This window comes from Thermobia domestica, chromosome 13 (assembly GCF_964235325.1).
Source record: "Thermobia domestica chromosome 13, izTheDome1.hap1.1, whole genome shotgun sequence".
Taxonomy (NCBI): Eukaryota; Metazoa; Arthropoda; class Insecta; order Zygentoma; family Lepismatidae; genus Thermobia; species Thermobia domestica.
The window spans coordinates 122475329-122500264 of NC_137466.1; the positions used below are offsets into that span (position 1 = coordinate 122475329).

Consider the following 24936-nt stretch of genomic DNA (forward strand, 5'->3'; position numbering starts at 1 on the left):
CTTTATGAAATCCGTTTTCTTTTATACCGTCGGACTTCCCTCAACTATTCTACTTGCTTAATTTGGTCCAAGGGTCGTGTAAACATCCTCGGGAATTCTCTTGCCGATGCCGCAGCCCGTTTCGGAGCCCTGCACGGCACTCCCATAGATCTTTGAGTCTCGCCTATTGACCTTTTTCCACGACTTAATACACTTCATTATCAACGCTAGACTGCTTATAATGCCTCCTATACAAAGGCATGTTGGTACTGGCACCATCCTTGCTCTCTCCGTTCTCCATCTTCGTTCATTCAACATCGTTTCTCTCCCTCCTTCCTCCATTTTCTGCTCCGTAACAGACTTCACATTCTGTATACTCCCCAACGCTTATGTCTTCTCCGAAAACGTACTACTCCACTTTGTAACTGTGGTTTCGATACTGGCTCTATCGATCATCTCATTTTCTCTCGCCCTCTCTATCAACAATATCGTCCGCCATTTCTCTCTATTCTTCATAAATTTCACGGTTCTGGCCCTTTTAATGTAGATTCGTTCATTTTCACCTTATCCCCACCTGTTCTTACTGCCTATTATCTTTATTTACAAAGATCTAAGTTATATAGCATCTTATAAGCATCTCTAAAGATTCATCTCAATTCTACTTTTTTTTTTTTTTTAATCATACCGTCTATAATTGCCGTGAGAGCGATCTTTACTAAGGCAAGTTGCAACTGCATAAGAAGAAGAAGAAGAAGAAGAAGAAGAAGAAGAAACGATTCGTTGTCGTTTCAATCACTGTTTCAAAGGAACCGCGGAAATTTGTATGGTGGTTTTAGTTTTTGCTTTTCAGTTCATTTGATTTTTCTTCCATAATTGGTTAGGATTGGAGGCGATTATGAGTGGACACTTCAAACACTAATAGAATGTTCATGGGCGAAATATACACAGGATGTGGGTGAAACACTCAAGTCTGCACTCTTCAATTTTTAACACCTATTGTTAGGTGAAGTGGAAGTGGAAGAATATACACAGGAATGAAGATTTGAGAGTAAGTTTTGAAGAAGGATGCTAATTTTTCTTAAAACCTGTCACCTGTCGACCTGTGGTTTCAGACAAGTTTTTAGTAACTCGTAAGAAATAATCTGTTACCGTGCTTACCAATAAAAGTGACTGATCTTTTATAATGGGGAAACTTGCATTTAATCGTGAAAATATTATTCTCGCACCATAATCGTGTAGTTTTAATATACGGATCTATAGTATAAGTAATAATGCAGTAGGGGTATGGGTAGCAGTAAGAGTAGGAGCGGGTAGAAGCCTCGCAGGGGTTCGTTGGGTTCTGTTCTCGACATAAAATGGGCAAATGAAATACTTCCTCAAAATTTTCCGGACATTTTACAATCTGTGGATCCGCATAGTAAAACTGGATCCCTTATAGTTTCTACACACTTGTTTCACTTGCGCTGTAGTCCCCTACTTCTAAAAGGTGAAGTTGTGGGGCGCCACCAGAAATCATTAAAGATAAAAAAATAAGGGTTAAGTTCCAAAGTTGGTCATCCATTTCTAGCAAAATTAAAAATATTACTAGGTAGAAATGGATAATTTGCTTGTTTGTATGCTTGATAATATGTAAGGGAATCAGAAGTTGTGTTTATTTATTTTTTTAATTATAAGCGGTTATAAACATGGAACTATTTGGCAAGCAGAGGGAACTACTTTGCTTAAGGTTACCGCATGGTTTAATTGTGAGAAAGTAACGAGCATTTCTATTCTGAATGTGGCTGCAGTTGTAAAAAGACACTCCAGTTGGTATCCTTACTCAGGAGACGAGAAATTGCACTCTATTAATGTCAACAGACTGGGTCCAAACCAGGGTGGATTGATTTAAATCAGTCTGATTTAAATCACGATTTTAATCAAGATTTAAATCACTTGATTTTTTAAATAAAAATCGTTGATTTAAATCAAATTCCGAAATGAATTAATTTAAAGTGAAAGTAAGTAAAATCCCGTTTCTCTTCTGTTTTTCCGATTATGGAAGATAATAATCATAATACAGTGAGACTCAAATGTATGTAAGCACAGCATGAAACGAGTATCATGTGGGAACTATCAGGGAAAATCCCGTTTGAACGGGTTACGGGTGAACCCTGCTTTCTTCTCTTTGTAACACAGGGTTTTAAAATTTCTGTTCCAACGGGGAAATCACCATGGACATTTAAGATGAAAGCTCTTTTGTGTTCATGTCTATTTGTTTGTTTCCAGATAATAGGGGCGTATTTAGAGAATTCGATCCCCTCTCCAAAACAAAAAAAAAAAAAAAAAAAAAAAAAATAGATTTTAAAATTTTGGGCGAAATTTATGTACTAAATACATAGAAGTTCCTCGGGATCGTAATACGACAAATTTTGGATGCGTTAAAATATCGAATAATACTTTTGATAAAGTGGATACTTGACCGCATTGCAGAACATGCCGCGATCTGCGATGTGATCGCAGAAAATTTGCCGCGCCTGTGCAGGAAAAATTGTAAGAGGAAATAAAATAGCCAACAGAAAAGTATAAAAACGTGCCTGCTATGTATAGATGTCTTAAATGCACGGACAACTCGCATTTGAACTGTTTTTCACGTCACATAAAGCATATTTTTAACAATCACAAGTGTTTCTTCTTCTGGAACTCATCATCTTGATTTTTTTATTTTGGAATTATTCAGTTCAAAATCTCTTATCATCGCGAATTGTGTCGAGGAATTTGAAGCTTTAAAATATATAAAACGATAATTATGCCTGTTGTGCTGTATGGTTGTGAAACATGGTCGCTTACGCTGAGGGAAGAACGCAGACTGAAAGTATTTGAGAATAAAATCCTGAAACGAATATTCGGAACCAAAAGGAACGGAAATGAGAAATGGCGAAAACTTCATGATGAGAAGCTGCATAATTTATACCATTCACCAAACATTGTTAGGGACATCAAATCTTGGAGGTTCAGGTGGGCAGGACTGTAGCGAGAATGGAAGAAAGTAGGAACGCTTTCAAAGTTTTAACGAAGTCCAATCGGAAAACGACCATTAGGAAGACCTAGTCGCACATGGGAGGGCAATATTAAGATGGATCTCGCAGAAATAAGAATACAAGATAGAAACTGGATTCAGTTGACTAAGGATAGAAGTCAGGAGAGCTTTTGTGAACATGGCATTGAACCTCCGGGTTCCATAGGTCATAGAATGAGTTAGTTAATTTTAGGCGAAATTTATGTACTTTATATGTATTTCGTGCCGCTAGCTAGTTCCAATTGTTTAAAAATATGCCCCTGCCAAATATCAGTAACTTTCGTGAAAAGAAAAGTGTCATGTTGATATACATTGCTGTACTTTTTCCTTAATGCTTAAGAAACATTGTTTGGGATTGAAATAGGTTAACGATTGGGATTTAATTCAAAATTAAAACCCAATACTTTCACTTAAATGACATAATTAACATTTAATACTAATTCCTAATGTTTTTTCTTCAGTTCGCGACTTGTATCATACGAAGAAAAAGATTTGATTTAAATAAAAAAAATCGATTTAAATAAAAAAAATCAACAAAAATGATTTTTTTGAAAAAAATCATGATTTTTTTCCACCCTGGTCCAAACTTCCCTAACCTTAAGCTAACCCGGCTCTACCCACCCTGCTTATCCCTTCCTTATTCTACTCAACCCTGCCCTACTCTATTATACCCTGGGAGCAGGAAAATTCGGTGTAGGAAATTTCGGTGTAGGAAATTTCGGTGTAGGAAAATTCGGTGTAAGAAAACTCGGTGTACGGAAAACTCGGTGTGGGGAATGTTCGGTGTAAAGAAAGATTCGTTGTAGTAGACAGTAGTATTTATTAAAAACTTAACTTTGAGCATAAATGAGCGTATTAGTTTTAAGTTCAAACTTTGTGTAGAACGTACTTTTACTGTCTGCTATACCAAATTTTGAAAAATTGTGATCGTGAAATAATTTGAATTCTAGATTTCGACGGATTTTAGCATTTCATGGCCCTTACATGTCGAGAAATTTGTTTATTGATGTCCGTTTGTGTGATTTAGCGAAGCGATCATCGAGACCAATCGACATTTCATTTAAAACTTAAGTTTTTATGCTGTTTTGGAGGATGTCTCGTAGAATTTTATATTTAAAAAAAAAAAGTAGGTTACTAGACGGGTAAAGTTGAAAAATGTAGATTTTTCAAAAATGTTCTGACGATTTTATGTATATTTTATAACTAAATAATTAAATTTAAATTCTTCAAAAACGACATAGTTTATTTATGTTACTCAAAGGTGTAAAAATAAATGCCTCAACTAAAGTATCTACGCCTGATTGGAGGAGAAGTCAATAAGGAGTCAATAGGGTTGCAGTACTTGTTTACCTTAAGGCAAACAAACTAAAGTGTCTGATTGGAGGAGAATTAAACTATTTGTACAAATATTATATGATAAAACCATCCTGCTTTATATTGCCCTTTCCACTAAGACTTTTTTGATCAATATATTTTTGCATCTTACATATGTATATGCAGAGTGATACTCCCGGATTCATTGGGCTCTAGAATTTCCAACTAAAGTCCGGTTTTCATGCGGTTTGTTGCAAATTATCAAGGAAGAACGGGAGGTTTATGTTTACTGGTTTAAATTCATCCGGGGTAATATCGAGCAGGCCGCAAGAAAAACAGCAAATATTCGCCATTGTACGTTACAGTTCGAATGAGATATTGGATATTTGAAGCGAAATTGAAGAATACAAATTAAGTGTTAGTGAGAATACAAATTAAGTGTTAGTGAAATAAAATGAAATCTTTAAGTTTTATGTCCAACAACATCCGCCAGCGGTGTCCGATGCTTCCCTGCCTTACTCAGAAGAGATCCTGTTTCCTGCAATTTATTCACTAGCGACCATATTATGTTCCTGTTTGGGGCAGAGCGTGAGGCAAAGTTGCGTGTAGCTGCCCTTTGCGTAGCAACAACAGATCCCGGCCTCTAAAATCTTTTTAACGATAAAATCACGTTGCTCCAAAGAGTACATTATTGTAACTGCGTCCTGATCATATTGGTACAGTAGCACAGCATAATTCTCAATACGAAGGCCTAGTTTCCTGTTTCTTATTGACCGTCGCGAGGTTACCATCTAACGAAGAAACTCAAATCTCCATACCGCACCTCACCTAATTCCAATTCGGTACAGTGGCGAATATTTGCTGCTTTTCTAGAGGCGCGGCCTATATTACCCCAAATGAATGTAAACCAGTAAGCATAGTTCCATAAATCTTCCAACGTTCCTTGATCATTTGCCACAAACCGCATGAAAATCGGACTTCAGTTAGAAAATCTAGACCCCCAAATGAAATCCGTGAGTTTTAAAAGAATCACCTTGTATATGTTCTATGATGTACTATATAGGAAAAGTGTTTTTAGTTGTTCCTATAACTATTCTCTGAACATATAGTTGTAATTGTTTTATTTCTGACAAAAAGTGTCAGCTTCATTGTGTGATGAAAAGTAGTTTATAGGAATACCCCGCAAAAGACATGCAAGAGGTATTGGACTCAAGGCAGAAAAATAAATTTGCTTTTCTTGAAATAGGTAATAACATTTTATTCGTTACATTATATGGTTTTCGTTTTCACAATATGAAATGTCGTAAATTATTGTAAGTAGTAATATTCAATATGTATTACACCGAATCTACCGTACACCAAAATTTCCCCACACCGAGTTTTCCGTACACCGAATTTTCTGTACACCGAATTTTCCTACACCGAGTTTTCTTACACCGAATTTTCTTACACCGAATTTTCCTAGACCCATTATACCCTTTTAAAGCGATCCTAAAAGTTGATGATTTTTTAAATTTACCTAGCTGTTATTACGCCTTTTGTCGAAAACCAGGCACACGACCAACTTCAGAATAAATGCAAAAAATTTAAGATGATACCCTTCAGTTTTATTGTCCCGTAGTTATGCCTTTGTAGGCTAAAGTATATTGGGTTAAACTGCCGCAGATGCCGGCCCCGGATAAAACCCACCTGAATCCGTTTTCAACGTTGTATTACGACTTACCTGTTCCTTTCTTACTTTCATATATCTTATCCACAGTTACCCCTATTTCATTTCTGGCCTTCAGTATTCACTGTTAATCGCAAATATTTATTTTCATGCTTCTTTGCTCTTTCCTACATCCGTATACATAGTATAGTATTACTGCGCAAAATTAGTACCTTGGAACTGTTGCAAACTACACACTACTCATTAATGACTAAAACGATGCGGCCGATTAAATATCATGTCTTCCCAAAGGGTGAGGTTAAATTTACATTAAAGTTGCACTACCCGAGCGTGACGTAATGTGATGTGGTTTTTAGTACACTTCGGACACACAGCTTTATTGATTAAAAACAAATAAAGATTTACTTACGTTAGGAAACAGCTGAGTGAGCGTCAGCGAGCAAAGGCGTCACAAGCCCCGCAAGGCTCGTTTTTTTCGGCAAAGTTCTAGATTACTGGTCCCCCTTCGCATTCAGCAGTAATAAAGACCGAAAATAACGTGCCCTCTAGGGCTCTAACGCGCCTTGACTCGCTAACGCTCGCTCGGCAATACTGTGTAAATTAAATGTATAAACTCTAGTAGAGAAAGAAACCAATCCAGCTACTAACTTACATGGGGGACCAGTAATCTAGAACCTTCGCTTTTTTTCCAACTGGACCCCCATGACCAGCAGCATATATATCCTAACATAGTTAATAACAGTATGAAACATTGTTAGATTATTCTTTACTGCTCCCTCACCTCTTATCGCATCAAACCGCGAACACATATAGTCCATAATTTATTATACTTTTTCTCCCTTGTTAATCACCCTACAGTGATGACCTTTCTAACGTTTGTTAGTCTTGTTATCAAATTTAGTCTGATTCTGTTCATTTCTCCGTAAATTTTGTATTTCTGGGCCACCATCTGCGGCACTTGACCCGTATATTGTAATGATGAGAACGAATGAAATGGTAGAATGAAGAAAATGGGAGGGAGCGAGATAACCCATGCACACAGTATTTGTCCACCACAAACGTACTTGTCTCGTTTTGAGTTTGGACCAGGGATACCATGCATCAAAGGTGGACGCTCTACTACTAAGCCGCCGCAGTTCCGTTACTTGTGTATAGCTTTCTAATCTGCCTAAACACTATGCTTTAAATAATAACTATACGTGCAAATTTACATGCTACTAAAATTATTACTCGTGAGAAAAACGATTGTGAACTTGCAAGAATGGGAAAGTGTGCGTCCGGTAACTGGTATTCAACGAAGTCACCTTTGGCTTTCGGAAAATGGCGAAGTTTTAATGGCGGTAACGGGTTACCATGAACTAACATTATGCTTCCTCTAAAATCGAGCTTCCCCAATTCAAAGTTAGATTTAAGAGGTCTGCAAACGGAACTCATGAATATATGATAACCAGTGGTGGGTAGCAGAAATATTATTGAATAAATCATGAATTACGTGAAGTTGAGTGCTGTTTATGCTTTCACAAGGACCTTCAGCAGGGTACAGGTTTCCAGAAAAGCATAAGAGCAGTGCTGTGCCGTGGAAAATCAGCGCCCGGGTCGAGAGTATACGACGTCGCCCCAATAACTATATTCCAAGTGGTTTTTCCTCTATTTTTCCCTTTTACTCCCGAATTTTGCACCCCTTCCCCACGGCACGGTACTGCATAAGAGAAATGAAAATAAGTGTTTTGTGACTATCGACAATCTGTTATGAGTTCACCAACACCTATTGGAGCATCTGCACGGTTGCATGCTGTTAGCGAAGAAGACACCAAGCAAGCAACTGATTGGTTTATGTGAAGAAAAAAAGTAAGTGAACTTAAAATTTGTGTGTTTCGTAATCGTAATTTCCATCACAGGTTAAGAAAACGGAGAAGAAGTGCGGAGGCTCATTTTACTATTTCAGAGAGCATTTTTGATCAAAATAGTAATAAACAGTCAGGAAAAACTTTTATTCTTCATTTAATGAATGTGAATCACAAACACCATCAAATTGTTGCACTTTTATTGTTTCCAGTGCTGCCAACTGTGACATCAAAGTTAACGAAACCTCGCTAACTTCAAAAGGCTGTACTTAATTCATGAAGCATTGGTAGAGAATGGTATTTCGTGTTTATTATTATTCATGTAAAGTTGAACCATCTGACAAAGTTTCAGAATTTTAAAATATGGCGTTTTCGAGAAATTGGTGCCCAAAAATGGCGATTTTTCAAAATTTTACAATTTCTCGAATTTTTTTGCGACGAAACGGTTGCCCACAGAAGCGATATAAATTTTTTTTCGGAAAGCAGGTAACTAGGTCTCACTAGGTGAAAACAGAATTTTAAAATTCGAACCGGAAGTGCTCGAAAAAAATCGGAAACTTCGACTTTTCAGATAAACTGACGTTCATTTGTTAATTTATGTACAAAAAGATACGCATGCGCAAACCAAACTATAATAAAATATAGTTTATTTATATCCCTATGTACATACCACAACAAGAATTATAACTCTACCTGTCTTCATAGCTGAATGGTGGTGCTCCGAAGTTGACCATTTTCCATGTCTTCTATAGTTCATAATTGTACTCCCCGTCTTTGATGGCCCATTACTTGGCAGGAATTTTTTTTTTTTTCGACAAAACCAAAAAAAGTGTGTGTCTCTTAAAAACATGTCTAGTTGCTATAAAAAATTTTCAACAATATCTGAGATGGTGATAGTACAACTTTTTTTTTATTTTATTTATTTTTTGTTGCCTGAGTTAAAATAGAAGGCACCAAATACAAATTTGGGTGTGGAGAATCAAAAGAATGTTACAATTAGTGATGTGAGGTTGAAAATTTACCATTTCGGAATTTTCCGCTGCATTTTTCCGAAAATTTTTCGTTCTAAAAAAAAAAAAAAAAAAATCGGTAATCAAGTAACAATTCCTCAGTAATCGTAAAATTGATTGAATTCATGTATAGAAATGTTAAAAAGTGAAAGTTCGTTTAAAGAATCTGAAAATTTTCATGGCTCAGACAATTTTCAGTACTATGTAGGAACAAGCGAAACAATTTTTCATGAATCGAAATATTTTCTGTCTTCTATGGAAAGATTGAAGAACTATTTATGAGTCGGAAAATTTTCATTACGATGTAGAAACAAGTGGAAAATACTTTTCATAAGCCGGACAATTTTGGATATTATATGTTTCTGTAGAGGAAAATTAGTCATCAACAAATTATAATTTTCCAATTAGCTTTCGGGAAGCGGAAAATTTTCTAATATTTCAAGTTGGGAAGTAAAAACTTACATAGTGTTTCACTCTTTCTCTCTCCCTCTGCGAGCTCCTCCTTTGCTAAGCGGTTAGCATATGCGCCTTTGGCATGTGAGACCTGGCTTCGATTCCCGGCGGGAGCTAATGTAGTTTGGATTCCATGTTAATCAGTTATTCCCGTCTCATAGCCTCGCTGCAGAAAGGGACGTTAAACTCAATTCAACACACTCTCTCTCTCGGTGTATATATATATATATGTAAAGTGCCAAGAACATATATCGAGTTCGTAGAATACAAATATCCCATTCTATTATGTAAAATTTAAATTTATTAAAAGTGATGAATATTTTCCGATTCATAAAAGCATACTTCACTTATTCGTACATCGTTGGTTAGCCGTAAAATTTATTTGTAATAAATATTATCTTAGAAAATTTCATGAAGTGAAAATCTAACGGTTCTTTATTTCTTCAAAAATGTTTCAAAAACTTCAATGCGTTCTTCCCTCAGAATCCACTTTTGATCTCACAAAATTATATTTCGTCAGTTTAATATGCGTAAGACGAAGTTCTCTCATAGCTTTACTACTTTTCTAGATCTACATACTGCAACATTTATAAGTAAGTAGAGATATGTAAATTTTTGACTATCCAAAATTCGAGTTTAAGTAACTCATGAAAACAGATAATGACCATTTTCTGGAAATAAACATTCGTTTATTCATATATTCATTCAGAAGAGAAAGTGAAGTATAACTAATAAGGAAGATGATTTGTGTAGTTGTTCTTCCAATAAAATAATAAAAGAAACGTAAAAAGCTGCACTGTTAGCGTTGCGTTCTAAAAGTAAAAAGTAGTTTCATTGTAATTTACAATATAAAAAACCTATTTCTTTTTTATATATGTATGTACTTGTTCTATCGAATCGTCATTATTTCCAATACATTTTTATACGTAATAATGTTAGTTTTGCAATACAAATATATGCTCTAAGATATTGATTGTAGAAAATTCCAATATTGAAATTATGATTTACGAGTGTTAAACAGAATAAAATCAAAGCATTTCTTCTTATTTTTGTTACAAAAATAACCTTCATAAGGAACTTTTATGTAGTTATTTCATTACATAACCAGGCCTATATGTGAAGAAATAATGGAATTTTCTGTTTTTCAAATAATTGATAAATTCACAAAGGTTTGTTTTCGATTTCTTGTTAAATTTTAAATATTGGAATGGGATATTTGTTCTCTACGAACTCGATGTATGATCCCTGCACATCACCCCCTCCACACACACACACAGGGAGAGAGAGAGAGAGAGAAACATTATGTAAATTTTTACTTCCCAACATGAAATATTAGAAAATTTTCTGGTTCCCGAAAGCTAATTGGAAAATTATAATTTGTTGCTGTCTAATTTTCTTCTACAAAAATTGAATTTTATATCTCAATGCGCAGTTAAATATAGTGGAAAATTTTCCACCTGACATCACTATACATAATATACAAAACTGTCCGGCTTATAAAAATTTTCCCACTACATCGCAATGAAAATTTTCCCGATCCATGAAAATTCCTTTTACTTTCACTTGTTTTATTGCTTACAGAGCAATAAAAATTTCCGATTCACAAAAAGTTCTTTTACTTTTTGCTTCAAAATGATGAAAGTTTTTCGACTCATAAAAAGTTTTTCAATTTTTCCATAGAAGAAAGAAAATATTTCCATTCATGAAAAATTGTTTCACATGTTCCTACATAGTACTGAAAATTTTCAGATTCTTTAAACGATCTTTCACTTCTTAACAATTGGTTTAGTACGGAAAATTTTCCGGAAAAATATAGAAGAAAGTTTTCCACCTCACATCACGGCTAAACAACGATGTAGGAATAAATGGGGTATGTTTCTATGAATCGGAAAATTTTCACTGGTTACAATACGAAATTAGTTAATGCATTATAATACTTATATGTGAAATAGAGGAAACAATCGATGTTGTTTTTTTTTTATTCCTTCACCTTATCTTGTATATAGATCTTCAATCCAGTCACATATTCCCGCTCTTTGAAATGACATTACACTATTATAATATTTCAAACTTAGTTTATTTTTTGTTGCAGGCGGTAATAAGTAATGGTGAAAATGGACGAAGATCTTCTGAAAAAAGAACAAGAATTTCGCAAACTAAATGCAGAACTTGAAAAGAAAACTAGTGAGTTGATGAAAGAAGTGGAGAATGTTATGGTGAGTATTTAGCTGAGACATAAAATTAACATTCTGAATATTCAAATAGCTGTGAGATATAAAATCGATTTGTCTTACCTAAAGAATTTAATACTAGCATTATGACCTTGATCTCAGATGTTAATACTGTAGTAAAATTATTCATATTTAGAATAAGCTTTGAAATATTACAGTTTCGAATAGCTTAAAATTTTGTTTCTTCAATAACATTTAAAGTGACTGATAGTGACACAGAACCGAATTATTTATTATTAAAGTAAATAATAAAATATTTACTTTCTAATAACATTTTAATATCTTTCTATCTACATTAACGATTCATTCAAGGTTTGAAAGCTTAGTTTCTCTATTCTTAAACTTGAGCGTGCGTTCAAAAGACTCGTGTATCATACCTTATAGATTGCATTCGCATATATATATATATATATATATATATATATATAGATAGATAGATAGATAGATAGATAGATAGATAAATAAATAAATAACAAGTGAGTTTCGCTTCATATTATAATCAACAAAGACTCACTCTTTCACAGTGTTTTTTTTTTTAGAGGTAAGGGATTGGATTTGTGAAGTTTCTTTATTCATTATTTTGTTTATTTCATCATACTAAGATTCATATAAAAATCATCTAACCCCAGCTATTACAAGGTTATTGTCCTCTGTTTGGCAAAGGTTTCAATATATTTTGGTTGTGCCAATACAGATACAATAGGTTGTCTTGAATGTATTCAAAGATCAACGAGAAATTGAGATAAACAACAAAATACGTAAAGATTAGTCATGAGAAACAAAACAATAAATAGTGCAGTGCAAGATACCATACTAGTGGTGCAAATATAAAAATAGCGATAATTAAGGGATAAGTTTAGATATATCATATATAATTATGTATGACAATAATATGAAATGCATTGACGTCACAGTCACATTGGGAACATTAGTTTAGACACATGATTGTTAGATCTTCCTGTTTCGGGGCTACTCGAGATTGAGTAAAACTTAATGATAGCTCAATGTTAGTGATGAGTGAAGAACGTGTGCAAAAATGGCAAAATATGAGGTAGGTGATCCATGACAACATAAATGTCAAATATGGCTCCTTCTTGGCGTCCAGATTAGGTGTATGAACATAGAAACTGGTGAATATGATGAGCCTGGAGTGCTGATAGCGAAACGGATCATCTGTAAGGGTATAAACTCTTAAGGTGTCATGGTAAAGTGGATGAGGATTTGTAACGGTATTAAATGTATCTAGTCCATAGTGTAACAGGATCATCGAAAATGGTTGGAAAGTTTGTGTTCGTAGGTCATGTAATTTGGATATGGTAAGCGAATCTGATATGCCAGGCGAATAAGATGGCATTCCATAACTGCTAGCTTTTGTAGAGTTTATAAGAAGCTTGGCCCAGGTAATGTTAGCAGAAGTGAGAAGAGATCAGAGTTTTGTATGTCTTTACTAAGACATCCGGACTCAGTCCCCAAGTTTGCCTCTAAGCCAGTTTAGAAGATTTAGTCTAGTCAGGATGGAAAAAATTATGTTTTTTTAAAGTCGTTTATGTCGATTTTTTTTTTATTTAAATCGATTTTTAAAATTTAAAATACATCTCTCTTCTCGTATAATAAAAGTCGCGAACTGCAGAAAACATTAGGAATTAGTATTAAATGTTAATTATGCCATTTTTCGTATTTGGATTGAAGTTTGAATTAATCTCCAATCGTTAGCCTATTTCAATCCCAAAGAATGTTTGTTAAGCATTAAGGAAAAAGTGCAGCAACGTTTATCAACATGACATCTTTTTTTTTTTTTTTTTTCACAAAAGTTACTGATATTTGGCAGGGGCATATTAAAAAAAAAAATCAGAATTAGCTTGTGGCACGAAATATATATAAAATACGTAAATTTTGCCTGAAGTTATAAATCTAAAATAAATAAATAAAATTTAAAAGAAGTTTCGGAAAGGGGATTGGACCCCTCTAAGTACGCTTCTCTTATCTGGGAACAAACAAAGACGCGCACACAAAAGAATCTTCGTCTTAGAAGTCGATGTGATTTCCCCGGTGGAATAGTTACCGATTTACAAACTGTTACGAAGAGAAGAAAGCAGGATTTTCTCGTTTTCCGTTCAATTGTTTTCTGCATGAAACACTCGTTTTCATACTGTGCTGACATACATTTGCTTCTCATTGTATTATGATTATTATCTTCCATAATCGAAATAACAGAACAGAAACGGAATTTTACTTTTTTTCACTTTAAATTAATTTATTTTGGAATTTGATTTAAATCAACGATTTTTATTTAAAAAATCAGATGACTTAAATCTTGGATTTAAATCGTGATTTAAATCAGTCCACCCTGATCTAGTTGATGCTTTTTGAGACAGTTTCTGGAAGTGAGTTTGGGATCGAATACTAGACGAAGATAGGTAGCAAAGGCAGTTGGTCGAAGGAAATGACCTCAACTAATACGTGAAGATTAGCAGGATTCGGTGAACTTTAGTTGTATTTTTAGGTGGAAGGAAAACAAGAGCCTGCGTTTTCTCGGAATTGACAATGGATTTCCACTTTCTGCACTAAGTAAGAAAATTGTCGCATGTCAGTTGTAAGCTTCTGCTGATCTGAATCGTAGTTTTCCCAAGTGATAAAATACAGTGTCTTCGACTTCTATGCAGTTGGCTGGTACCCAGATCATCATGAACATCTTTTCAGGGATTGAAAAAACTAATTTGTCTTACATATTTATCTGACCTCTTTTGTCTATAATAATAAGTTAATGACATTTCATGCGTAGACTACTTTTGTCTTTATGCCAGCTTGCCGTTTTATTGCATTCCAAGTTGAAATTTTGTATTACTTTTATTAGTTTTTCTCGATGTTATTGTTTTTTGTGCGTATAGTCTTTGTCAAAAATAGGTTGGATAAATAGGCATTCTTTTATTTTCGGTGATGCTTGATAACTAAATATCTGTCGAGACATATATGCTGGACAATGTCTTTTACAAACTATCAGTACCTTCTTTCTCATTTGTATCTAAAATACAATCTTGGTCATTTAATCTAAAATACAGTCTTGCTATACTTGAAAAAAGCTAGCAGTGCCACATTTATTTAGTAGAAAGATTATATGCTACAAGGTAGAATTAGTTATTTTTAACAGCTCGTGTGATGTGCGACTGCACTTCAGGAATCTATAGACTGTAACAGAAGTCAGTAGAATGACGAGCCACTATTTATGTTAGTAACTCAGCGATACGAAAAGGTGTAGAGAGAAAGAGAAGTTGGATATCTTCTTGGAGTGTTATAAACAATGCAGTTTTCCCTCCGTGCCAAATTTCTGCCTTTGCTGAGAAGGAAGGATCTGAGGTGCGTGAGTTGTTTGGTCCTAGATTCGACTGATCAATAGGCAAGAGATAACATCAACACACGGATCAAGAAAGCAGTAGAGCATGGAATTTCTCCACGAATTGTCGAAAATCATGTGTTACGTGTTGCAGCGCATTGTCTTCTTCGAAAATTATCTTATCTTATTCAGGAACTGCAAAAGTGGAACTAATATATTCTACCGAAGTTTTATTTCTTTTTCTAACATATTGACGCTTTTTTTCTTAGTTTATAATGTAACATGCTTTTCATGAGTAACATATACTGAGATGTGAACAAATAGTTGTACTCCTCTTGTTCTCACTTAGCAACTTAAAATCAGTTATGTATTGGTGCATGGTGAACGTGTTGCAATCCGTTCTATCCGTAAGCAGACTGACATCCAATATTATAATATCTGATGTCGTACGGTATGGCGAATCAGAATGCGTATATCGCCCAATTGGACGCCGCATTTTTTTTTCCTACAGACACTGATTTAACCATCATAGTACTTCAGAGACTAGCAAGATATGTCGAAGAACAGGATTTCATGCCATTCAGCCCATCGTGTGCGACGTCCAGGGTACATTCTAGCCGAAGATGTCTGTGGTATGCAACAATGGGTTCCGTGAAGGGCCCAACACTCCAGATGACACGAAGTTAAACAGCAAGTGAGGACAATAGTAGCTGTGCAACATTCCAAAATTATTTCGCGTATTTGTGGTATTTGTACGGTTCGCTATAGCCATGTGTATATGATGTCTGTCTTCTTGGTATGACGATATAGTTGAAGTTCTTGACGTCAGTCTCTCCTTCATCAAGCCCAAAATTCCATTCGCGCACTACTGGTTGCATTTCTTCTAATACGGGTACCATTTTCAATATTAATAATAATGATTTGTTCTTTAATTGTATTCACCCCATCTGAAATATATTCATGTTTGTATCATGGAAATCCATTAAGTACGTTTACATTGTGGAAATTTGAATTGTAATTGTTATTGCACTTTGTCTTTCCTGATTGTATGTTGTATTGCGTCGAAATGTGAGTTAGAATGTTAGAAATATTTCTAGATCATAAATTACATTAAATTATAATATAAATATATTAAATAATGATAATAATAATAATAATAATAATAATAATAATAATAATTATTATTATTATTATTATTATTATTATTATTATTATTATTATTATTATTATTATTATTATTATTATTATTATTATTATCTGTTGTAGAAATTTCAAGAACGAATATCTCGAGGCCCTTCATCACAGTCCTTAGCGGGATCTACGTTTAATGCAAAATGGTAAGCCCTAATTTTTTGTGGAGTAATTTTAGTAATTTTATGTAAAGTTAAATATATTTGTTGTTGGTATATGAAATAGCATATTTACAAACGTGTACCTCTTACATGTTCTGCATTTCTTTTTCTTCTTTTTTTCCTGAAAATCATTTAATCAATTCAAATCTCATTAATAGTATAGTAGTTCAGCGGTGCTCATTCTGATATAGAGCCTCAGTTTGTAACTACCAAACTCAGCACGGTACTTCACTAATATTATGTATTGCATTGTAGAATGAATTTGAATTTCTCTGCATAGCCAATGGTGCTATTCAGTCGGTTCGTACCGTTTCGGTAGATCCGGTTGTTAAAATATTTCGAGTTCGCAGAACCGTTTGTTGTACACAGACATAACAGTGAATTTTACGCAGTTGTACCCAGGAACAGTACATTTTAGTTTAACCATCTTTGTTTTTAGAAATTCTTACTGCTACAAGGTTAAACATATGATCTCTCAGAACAAGGTGTAAGCGTTTATTTCTTAATCTCAAAGGCTCAGATATTTAGAATGAGAACTGAATCACATGAGTGTAGTGGTGAGGGTTCTTTATATTTGAAACACATACATACCATTATCAGCAATTGTCGATCCATTGCTGGATTAAGGTCTTTCTAATACTTTTTGACAATCATCTATCTTGGATGATTCGTTTCGAAGATATAAGCAGTGCTACCTAATTTCGTCACACCACTTTGTATTAGTATGCTGTGTAGCTTCCTACTTATCCTTTGAAGTATCCAGTAAAAGATTTGCTTTTGCCTATCTTGTATATCTATCCATATACTCTCTCTCTCTCTCAGAATGAACCTGAAAGATGTGCACAAACTTCGGGAGGTGATTCGTGACATCAAAAGAAGACAAAAAGTTCTCTTGCATGTTGTCGAATTCTGCGTCGTGTACGAGTGAGAGGGATAGCAACTTGGAATTGAAAATCGAATCCTGACAATTGGAGCGGAACAGAAAGATGTGCATCAACTTATGCATGTGTGTAGAGACGCGATACTAGGCCGCAAGATTGTACAAGTGTCAGTGACCGATTGCTGGTCGACCTTGATGCGCATGAACGACATGTGGACCAGCAGTTGTGCTTTACAGTATTTATGTACGAGGAAACAATTGCAGCAGAGAGATGTGTAAGTAGAGCAAAATGACCTGAGGGTAACACTTCACAAAGACAGTATTTTCTGAATGAAAGCTAGTAACCTCGTGTCCGGTAGTAGTACAACGTGTTGTCGGACGGCGTAAACAAACGCGACGGTGGTATAGGGACCTGTAAGAGATGCAATTAAGGTAGGTAAAGTGTGTAATAAAGCTCCGTAGTGTAAATGTTGTGTTAGTGCTATAAGAATGGTCCGTTATTCGTATGATGAACAAGTCTATATGCTATTTACATACGACAAAGCGAATAGAAATGCTCGTGAGGTTGGTAGACAATACTGCGATGATACCAGCGTAATCAACGAACATTCATTGCAGTGTATTGTCCCCTACGTAAGACGGGAACTCTGGCATCTATGTGTGCAGATGTGGAACAGACGCATACAGTCCGGACACCTAAGAAGAACGCTCGTGTGCTATAAGAAGTTGTGGAAAATCCCGATATGAACTCCAGGCAGTTAGCCAGTATGCGTGCAATTGTTCAAAGCACTGTCTTGCTAATTCTACAGGAGAATACCTTTCATCCATATTACCTGCCATGTGTTCATGGTCTCCAGACTGCCGGTTTACTCCCCGGGAGGCTTTCTGTCGCTGGTTGCTCCAAGCTACAACGATATTGGGATTTCTATCATTAATCATCTTCGCTGATGAGGCTGCCTTTGAGCGAGATAGTATTATCAACTTCCACAACACTCAATCTGGGCGCAGGAAAATCCACATGGAATGGTTGAGTCCCACTATCGACAGCAGTTTCGAATAATTGTTTCGGCTAGGATTAGAGGTGACCAGTTAATTGGACACTTTATTTTGCCACAAAGACTAATAGGCGACGCGTATCTGCAGTTACTCCGGGACACACTGCCTCTTTTGCCCGATATACCACCGGTATTTCGAAACAACATGTGGCTGATGCACGATGGAGCTCCCCCCACTTCTTTGCTCCCGTTCGTGCATATCTGAACAATACTTTTCTCGGCAGGTGGATCGGTCGGTATCGCCCTGTTGCATGCCCTGCCCGGTCACATGTCCTAGATCCCCTTGATTTTTACTTGTGAGGATATCTTCAAACGTCGTTTACGCTGAGCATGTGCCTGATGTACATACTTTGGAGCATGTGGATGATGTACATATCCATGCTGCCTGTAACAATGTGCGGACTCAGCGTGAAATATTCGACAGGGTAAGTCAGTCATTGATGTGATGTGTTTATGCATGCATTGACAGCCATGCGAACATTTCGAAAATCTACTCTAACTCCATTCGAGGTAAGTAGTGTGCTGTGTACTGTGCTGTACGTACGTACGTTTGCTATCAGGCTACTCGTATTGTGAGCGGCGTGTACATTGCTGATCATCGTTAGTCCACAGCGCACTATTCGTGCACAGCGCGTCTCGCTTGACATCGTCAATCACTGGGTGTTGTTTGTCTTTGTTTTCTGTTCAGTCATTGGCTTTGTATTTGTCTTCTTCTTCGTATTTGTCCAGTAGCATTGTTATGGCCGATAGCTGCGTCCGATCCACCTATCTTTGTGGTGGACAAACATCGCGCTCGTGGGTTTCCTCGGAGTTCTCCCGTTTCCTCCCACTTTCTTCATTTTACCATTTCATTCATTTCTCATAATCACCGTCTCTTTTAGTCTAACCGGCATAACCGTAAGACGTAAAAATGAAATATTTAATTTCATTTCCGATTCACCTATCGTCTCGACCAGAGTGCAGTACCATCAGCTACCAGACTGATCCTGCTCGCAACTGTCTAATGTACTGTTTTGCTGATGTTCATAGTCACATTTAACTAATTTTACTGCCACGAATCACTTTCCACAGTTTGTGCACATCTTTCTGTTCCGTTCCAATTCTCAGGATTATATATATATATATATATATATATATATATATATATATATATATATATAAGAGAGAGAGAGAGAACCGGTCGTTAAAAAATTAGAATAGCACCACTGTGCACAGCTAATATTAAAATTATGTATTATTTATTGTTATAATTTAAAACATTACAATTATGAAAAGAATACCAATTATAAATTATAATACACTAGCTGAACTTGCGCTCTCTACACAGCGCATCATTCACGTATGAGCATGAATCTCCTTGTTATTCCTCACATCTGTACATGTCCCTTTACATATACAAGTGAAAGACGTCTTGATAAAACTCGGCAAGAGATACCGTAAAAGGGAGATTTTTCCGATTATTTTTTCAATATCTTGCACAGTTTGCAAGATTTGAGCCTACTTCCGGTTGAAGTTTTTAATTCATGTATGATCAATGTTTTCTTCTTGCATGCAATATGTAATAAGCAAATACATTACACACACAATTAGTTATAATGTCAGTGATATATGGTGTTCATTGGGCGAAACACTCCAAACAATAAAGATTCAACTTAAACTGGGGAAATGGTTATCTTTTGTCTTTCATTGTAATTTGGCCATGAAACAAACGCCTGAGGGATATACAACCCCTATATACAATTATGTGGTGTTGGGATGGATAATGCGTAGGATATAATCCTTTCTTTTTTTAAAAATTTCAACACTTCCAGTGTACCCGTAAAAATGTAATAAAGAAATAATGGCCATGTTTTTTAAATACTCAATTAGAAGTGGACAATCTACGCAAAATTTGCAATTGATCAGTGAAAACGTGATCTTTCTAGAGCCTGTAGTTTCCGAGATCTCATTGTCGAAAGGATTGGCCACAAACATATAAACGTTCACAAACGTATAGTTTTAAAGAACTCCAAAGATGGCAGCATAATTCAATTGCATTGAATTTGGAGAAGGCTTACTAAAATACAAAGACTTTGAACAATACTTTTAAAACATAAACTTTATAGAAAAGATGTATTTAAATAATTTATTTAAAGTACACACACTTGAAAATATTGTCTGTGTTAAACATGAAATCACAAATAACCATAAATCAAAGCTTTGAAATCCAAAGTTAGAGGTTGGAGTTCAGGCGTTTTTATAGTTTTTGTAGCATTTTAATAGATAGATTATTTCACTATTGTGTTACAAGTTGATTAACAATTATAGCCGCGGTAATTCAGTGATAGAGCGCTCACCACTGGCCTGGTAAATGAACTCAAGAAACACTCACTTTACAAATAGAGATACAACAGAGACTTTTTTTTAAATGAAAGCTTACTGAAATTTTCGCTTTTTTACCTTTTTACGATATTCAACCACCGCCTGTTTTTTTCCTGTGGTTGATTACGGTTAAGGAAGTGCCTTCATAACATACAGTACTAGTATTCCAATGTTCAATTCGAGCTGTCTATCTTGAGTGGTCCTGAAACTAGTACTGCATACCATATCAAAGAGAATCATACCATAAACAAATACAAAGTAAAAATGAGAATGAAATGACGTATTACGTTCTACGGTTATGCCAAGTAGGTTAAAGGAGACTGTGATTATGAGTATGAATGAAATGGTGGAATAAAGAATATATTTATACAAGGAAACGGGAGAACCCCGAGACAATCCACACACACTATATTTGTTCGCCACGAAGCTCACTTGGCGTGAGCCGGGTTCGAACCAGTTATACCACGCAACAGAGGTGAACACTCCACCATTGAGTCATCGCGACCTTTCAAGAATGGGAAGTTAGAAAGCAATAAAATTCTGCAATCTGCGGTTTAGTATAAAAATCTGCAATTTTTGGTTTAAAATAAAATTATTATTACATGTCGTTTTCCGTCCTGTTTCTTTTGCAAAACTTCTGATTTTCTATGGGAAGAAGCTAAAATATAGGTGCCGAGTATATGGGTGCTCCGGGGCTGAAGCACACATTGGAAATTGCATTGAAATTAGTTTCAAAATTACATTTTGTCATAAAGTTATGACATCTGCTGGGGGCTTTATCAATAAATAATCTATTTAATCACACAATACAAACTAAAAACTGCGATAATAATCAATCAAACAAGTGATTTCTCACCTCTGTGCAGTATTGTTTGTTATATAAAAACTTCAACAATGTGTTTTGCGTTTTGACTTTATTTTAATACTTGCTGCCAATCCGTGAGCGCTTTATTTCAAATATTGCACTCTGATTAAGTTTCCAACAGAACAAACTTCATTATTGAAATGGCTTTTGTCGGCTGTCGTGTAGTTATTTTAGTGAAATGTTTAACTCAATAGTTAGGCTTTACATATATAATGTAGCAGTAGTAGTGTACTGTAGAGAAACATGCAGCAAATTATTTATGTTGCTTACGACCAAGAGTAATATAAAAAGCATAAGTATGTAACAAAGTTACCGAAAAAGAAAAATTCTAATGGACTGGAGAAAGGAAGCAGTAGTAGTCGTGAAGCTGTTGTTAAAGAACCTAAATCATCTGAAGACTTATCAGACAAAATAATTCAGCAGGAAGATATGTGTCTTCAAGAGTCCTGGAAAGTATCGTACCCGTGAATAGAATATAAAGAAGAGTTAGGTAATCTTAGTAAGGTTACATGTTGTATTTGCAAGAAAGGTTTAAGAACTAATCCAAAAGTTTCGAGTTCTGTTTCGAAACAAAAAGCAACAAAGGCGTCTGTTACAGAAGGGTTTCCTTCTTGGTATAAAGCTATTGAATGATTTAGAGTGCACGAAAGAAGTTTTTTGCACTCTATATCGTTCAAGAGCTTGAGAAAGGTGTTAATGTTGCAACTTCTCTATCGAACAGTAAAATGAAGGAAATGCAGACGGAAAGACTGATCTTCAGAGCAATCATATCCTCTTTCAATTATTTCTCTCAGTAACGTCTGGCTATTAGAGGACATGAAGATAAAAGCTGCTTCTCTTACGAGCAAATGACGTACCTGAATTGAAATCTTGGCTGCAACTTACACAGTGTAGTTGGCTGTCCCATGACATATCAAATAAGTTAATAAGCATCATTTACAGTTTAGTATTAAACAAGTTATTACAGTAAAAAAGAGAAGCTGTATGGTATTTCTTAATTGTTGATGAGATGTGTGACATTTCAGCTACCGAACTGGATTCTTTGTGTTCTCGTAGTGTGAACAATTCTTTACAGATAAGTGAATTTTTCTTGACTATACGAAACTGAATCAACAACTGGTGAAGCTTTGTATTCTCTACTTCAGGATGCTCTCACAAGGTTCATCCTTGCAGTGACTCGATGGCACTGCAAACGTAACTGGTTGTATGAATGGTTGAAAAGAAAGATCATAGACATTGAACCAGAGACCTGCACGGGCCGAATTTTTCGGCCCGAGCCCAATCCAGCCCGAATGTACCTAGGCCCGGCCCACCCCGGGCCCGAAAAGTTCTAGAGATTTTCAGCCCGAGCCCGGCCCGACCCAATATGTTTTTAAAATTCTTGGCCCAAGCCCGGCCCGAGCCCGATAAATTTTAAAAGTTTTTGGCCTGACCCCGGCCGGATAAATTTTAAAAAAATGTTGCTTCTCAAAATTTAGTATTAAACTTGACCTAACCCTCAGAAACATTTTCTAAACTCTGGTTCACAACCTGATGCTTGCCTCCCGAATGGTACCATTGCCTCATAGAACTTTGCCTGTCATCGAGAGAACAGAAACTCCATTTCCTGTAACAAAAATCTAACTTAATTGATTTTTAGCATAAAGTGAAGATGGCAATATTGTTTAGCGACGGGCAAAACTTTCCCACCCCTTGTCATATTTTGGGTTCAGTGAAGGTCAAAGTCAGAGCTCAATTTACTGCGCAATGCTTGCAATCCTCTATAGTGAAAGTGAAGCCGCTAAGCAACACAAACTGTAAATAGCTATTGAATTCTTTGTAACATTTTTCACGGGAACACATCTTCAACGTTTGGCTTTATTCCAATTATCGTGTAACGAAAGTCAATAATTATTAAACGTTCTTAATAAGTACGTTTTGACCTATTGTAAAATCAGCAGGAACTCTTTTCCTTTTATAATTTTGTTCTTTTCTTCTCTATGACTTACTTATATTTTTTCTAGCATTTGTTCCTTGTGTCTTTCATTATCTAAGATATCTACATTTAATGACCATTTACAATCTAATTGACTAAAAATCTTATGCCCTAAATAAACCTCACCTGGGCTGACACCAGTCTCACTAATTATACTTGAATTTAAAGTAAATTGAATCTTATGTAGAATTTTAGACCAATTACTCTGATTATTATTAACATAACATCTCAGTATCTGTTTTACAATAATGTTCACTTTCTATACTAAGTTTAGACTGGGATTATAAGGGCTAGTTGGCTAGTTGTTATATGTTTTATTCCTTGGCTGTATAAGTAAGTCTCAAAGACGTCACTGACAAAATATGAAGCTCTGTCTATTTATCCATTCATAATGACACAGTATTTTCTCCCAATTTATTTATTATGAGTCTAGAATTAAGTTGTTGTAATGGTTCTAATAATGAATATCGACTAGCACTATCTGTTAGTATCAAAATATATTTATAACCTGAACTTCTTACCAGGGGACCTTGCACATCGATATAAAAGTTATGATTTGGTATTTTAACAGTTTTTGAATAAGTTCCCATAGTTTTAGTATTTTTTTTTTTCCTGACAGATTTTACAACTTTTTACGTATTCTCTGATTTCTTGAAACATCCCTGACCACGTGAACTTTCCTGCAATGCGTCCTATTGTACGTTTTATTCCTTAATGGGAACCTGAACCAAGAAAATCGTAATGATACTGTATTATAGTATTTCTCATTTCCTTTGGTACAACTGCTCACAACCCTTTATTTTACCTTTTGTTTCTTTTAACAAGACATTATATCTAATTACATAATCGGACACAGTTTTACCTTCCTCTATCTGGGTAAAAGTGCCTTTTAACTCTGGGTCTTGTCGCTGTAATTCCTGTAAAGATACATTCAACAGAAGGAATTTTCCAAAAAATTAATGAACGATAAATTTACTGTTTTTATAAGAGTACCATATTTTCTCTGATGACCTCTGATGACTATGCAAAAAAGGTTCAAAGTTTGATATAGCTAAGACCAATGATTTTAATTCAAGTTCAAATACGTTTTTACTCCAGTCAGTTTCGGGAACTAATTTTGAATAAAAATAAACAGGTCTAAGGTTACCATTTTCGTCATATTGACTTAGGATCCCACTATAATTCTTGGTGCTAGCATCAATATGAATTATAAATGGAGAATCGAAATCCGGGACCTTCAGAACAACATGATTTTCTGTTTCCTCTTTTATTTTTTTCCAAAATTTTATTTTCCTCTTCACCCCACTTAAATGGTGTTTTCTCTGATCGTGATCTGTGCAAAGGACCTATTAATTCAGAATAATTCGGTAAATATCTGAGATAATAGCCTAAAAATCCTATAAGTTTATGTAAACCTCTTCTATTCTTTGGTGCTAGTAGATTTCTTAACACCCTAACTCTATTTTCATCGATACACATATTCCCTTTACTAAATTCATATCCCATAAATTTTACCTTTTTCTTACACAATTTACTTTGCTTGGGAGATACTGTATTCCCCA

At 35.2% G+C, this 24936-nt stretch overlaps 1 protein-coding gene across 2 annotated transcripts in view; it reads left to right on the forward strand.

The window, feature by feature from the left end:
- The first annotated feature begins 739 nt into the window (after positions 1-739).
- LOC145668468 (testis-expressed protein 9-like) overlaps positions 740-24936 on the forward strand; it is a 69537-nt gene continuing 45340 nt past the window's right edge. Inside the window, exons 1-3 of one of the 2 annotated variants that reach the window (XM_081736383.1) lie at positions 740-1027; positions 11400-11540; positions 16153-16223. In XM_081736383.1, the coding sequence (XP_081592509.1) occupies positions 11430-11540; positions 16153-16223 (182 nt within the window). In that variant the 5' untranslated portion in view covers positions 740-1027; positions 11400-11429. The remainder of the gene's footprint in view (positions 1028-11399; positions 11541-16152; positions 16224-24936) is intronic. The other variant, XM_081736382.1, reaches the window with a different exon arrangement.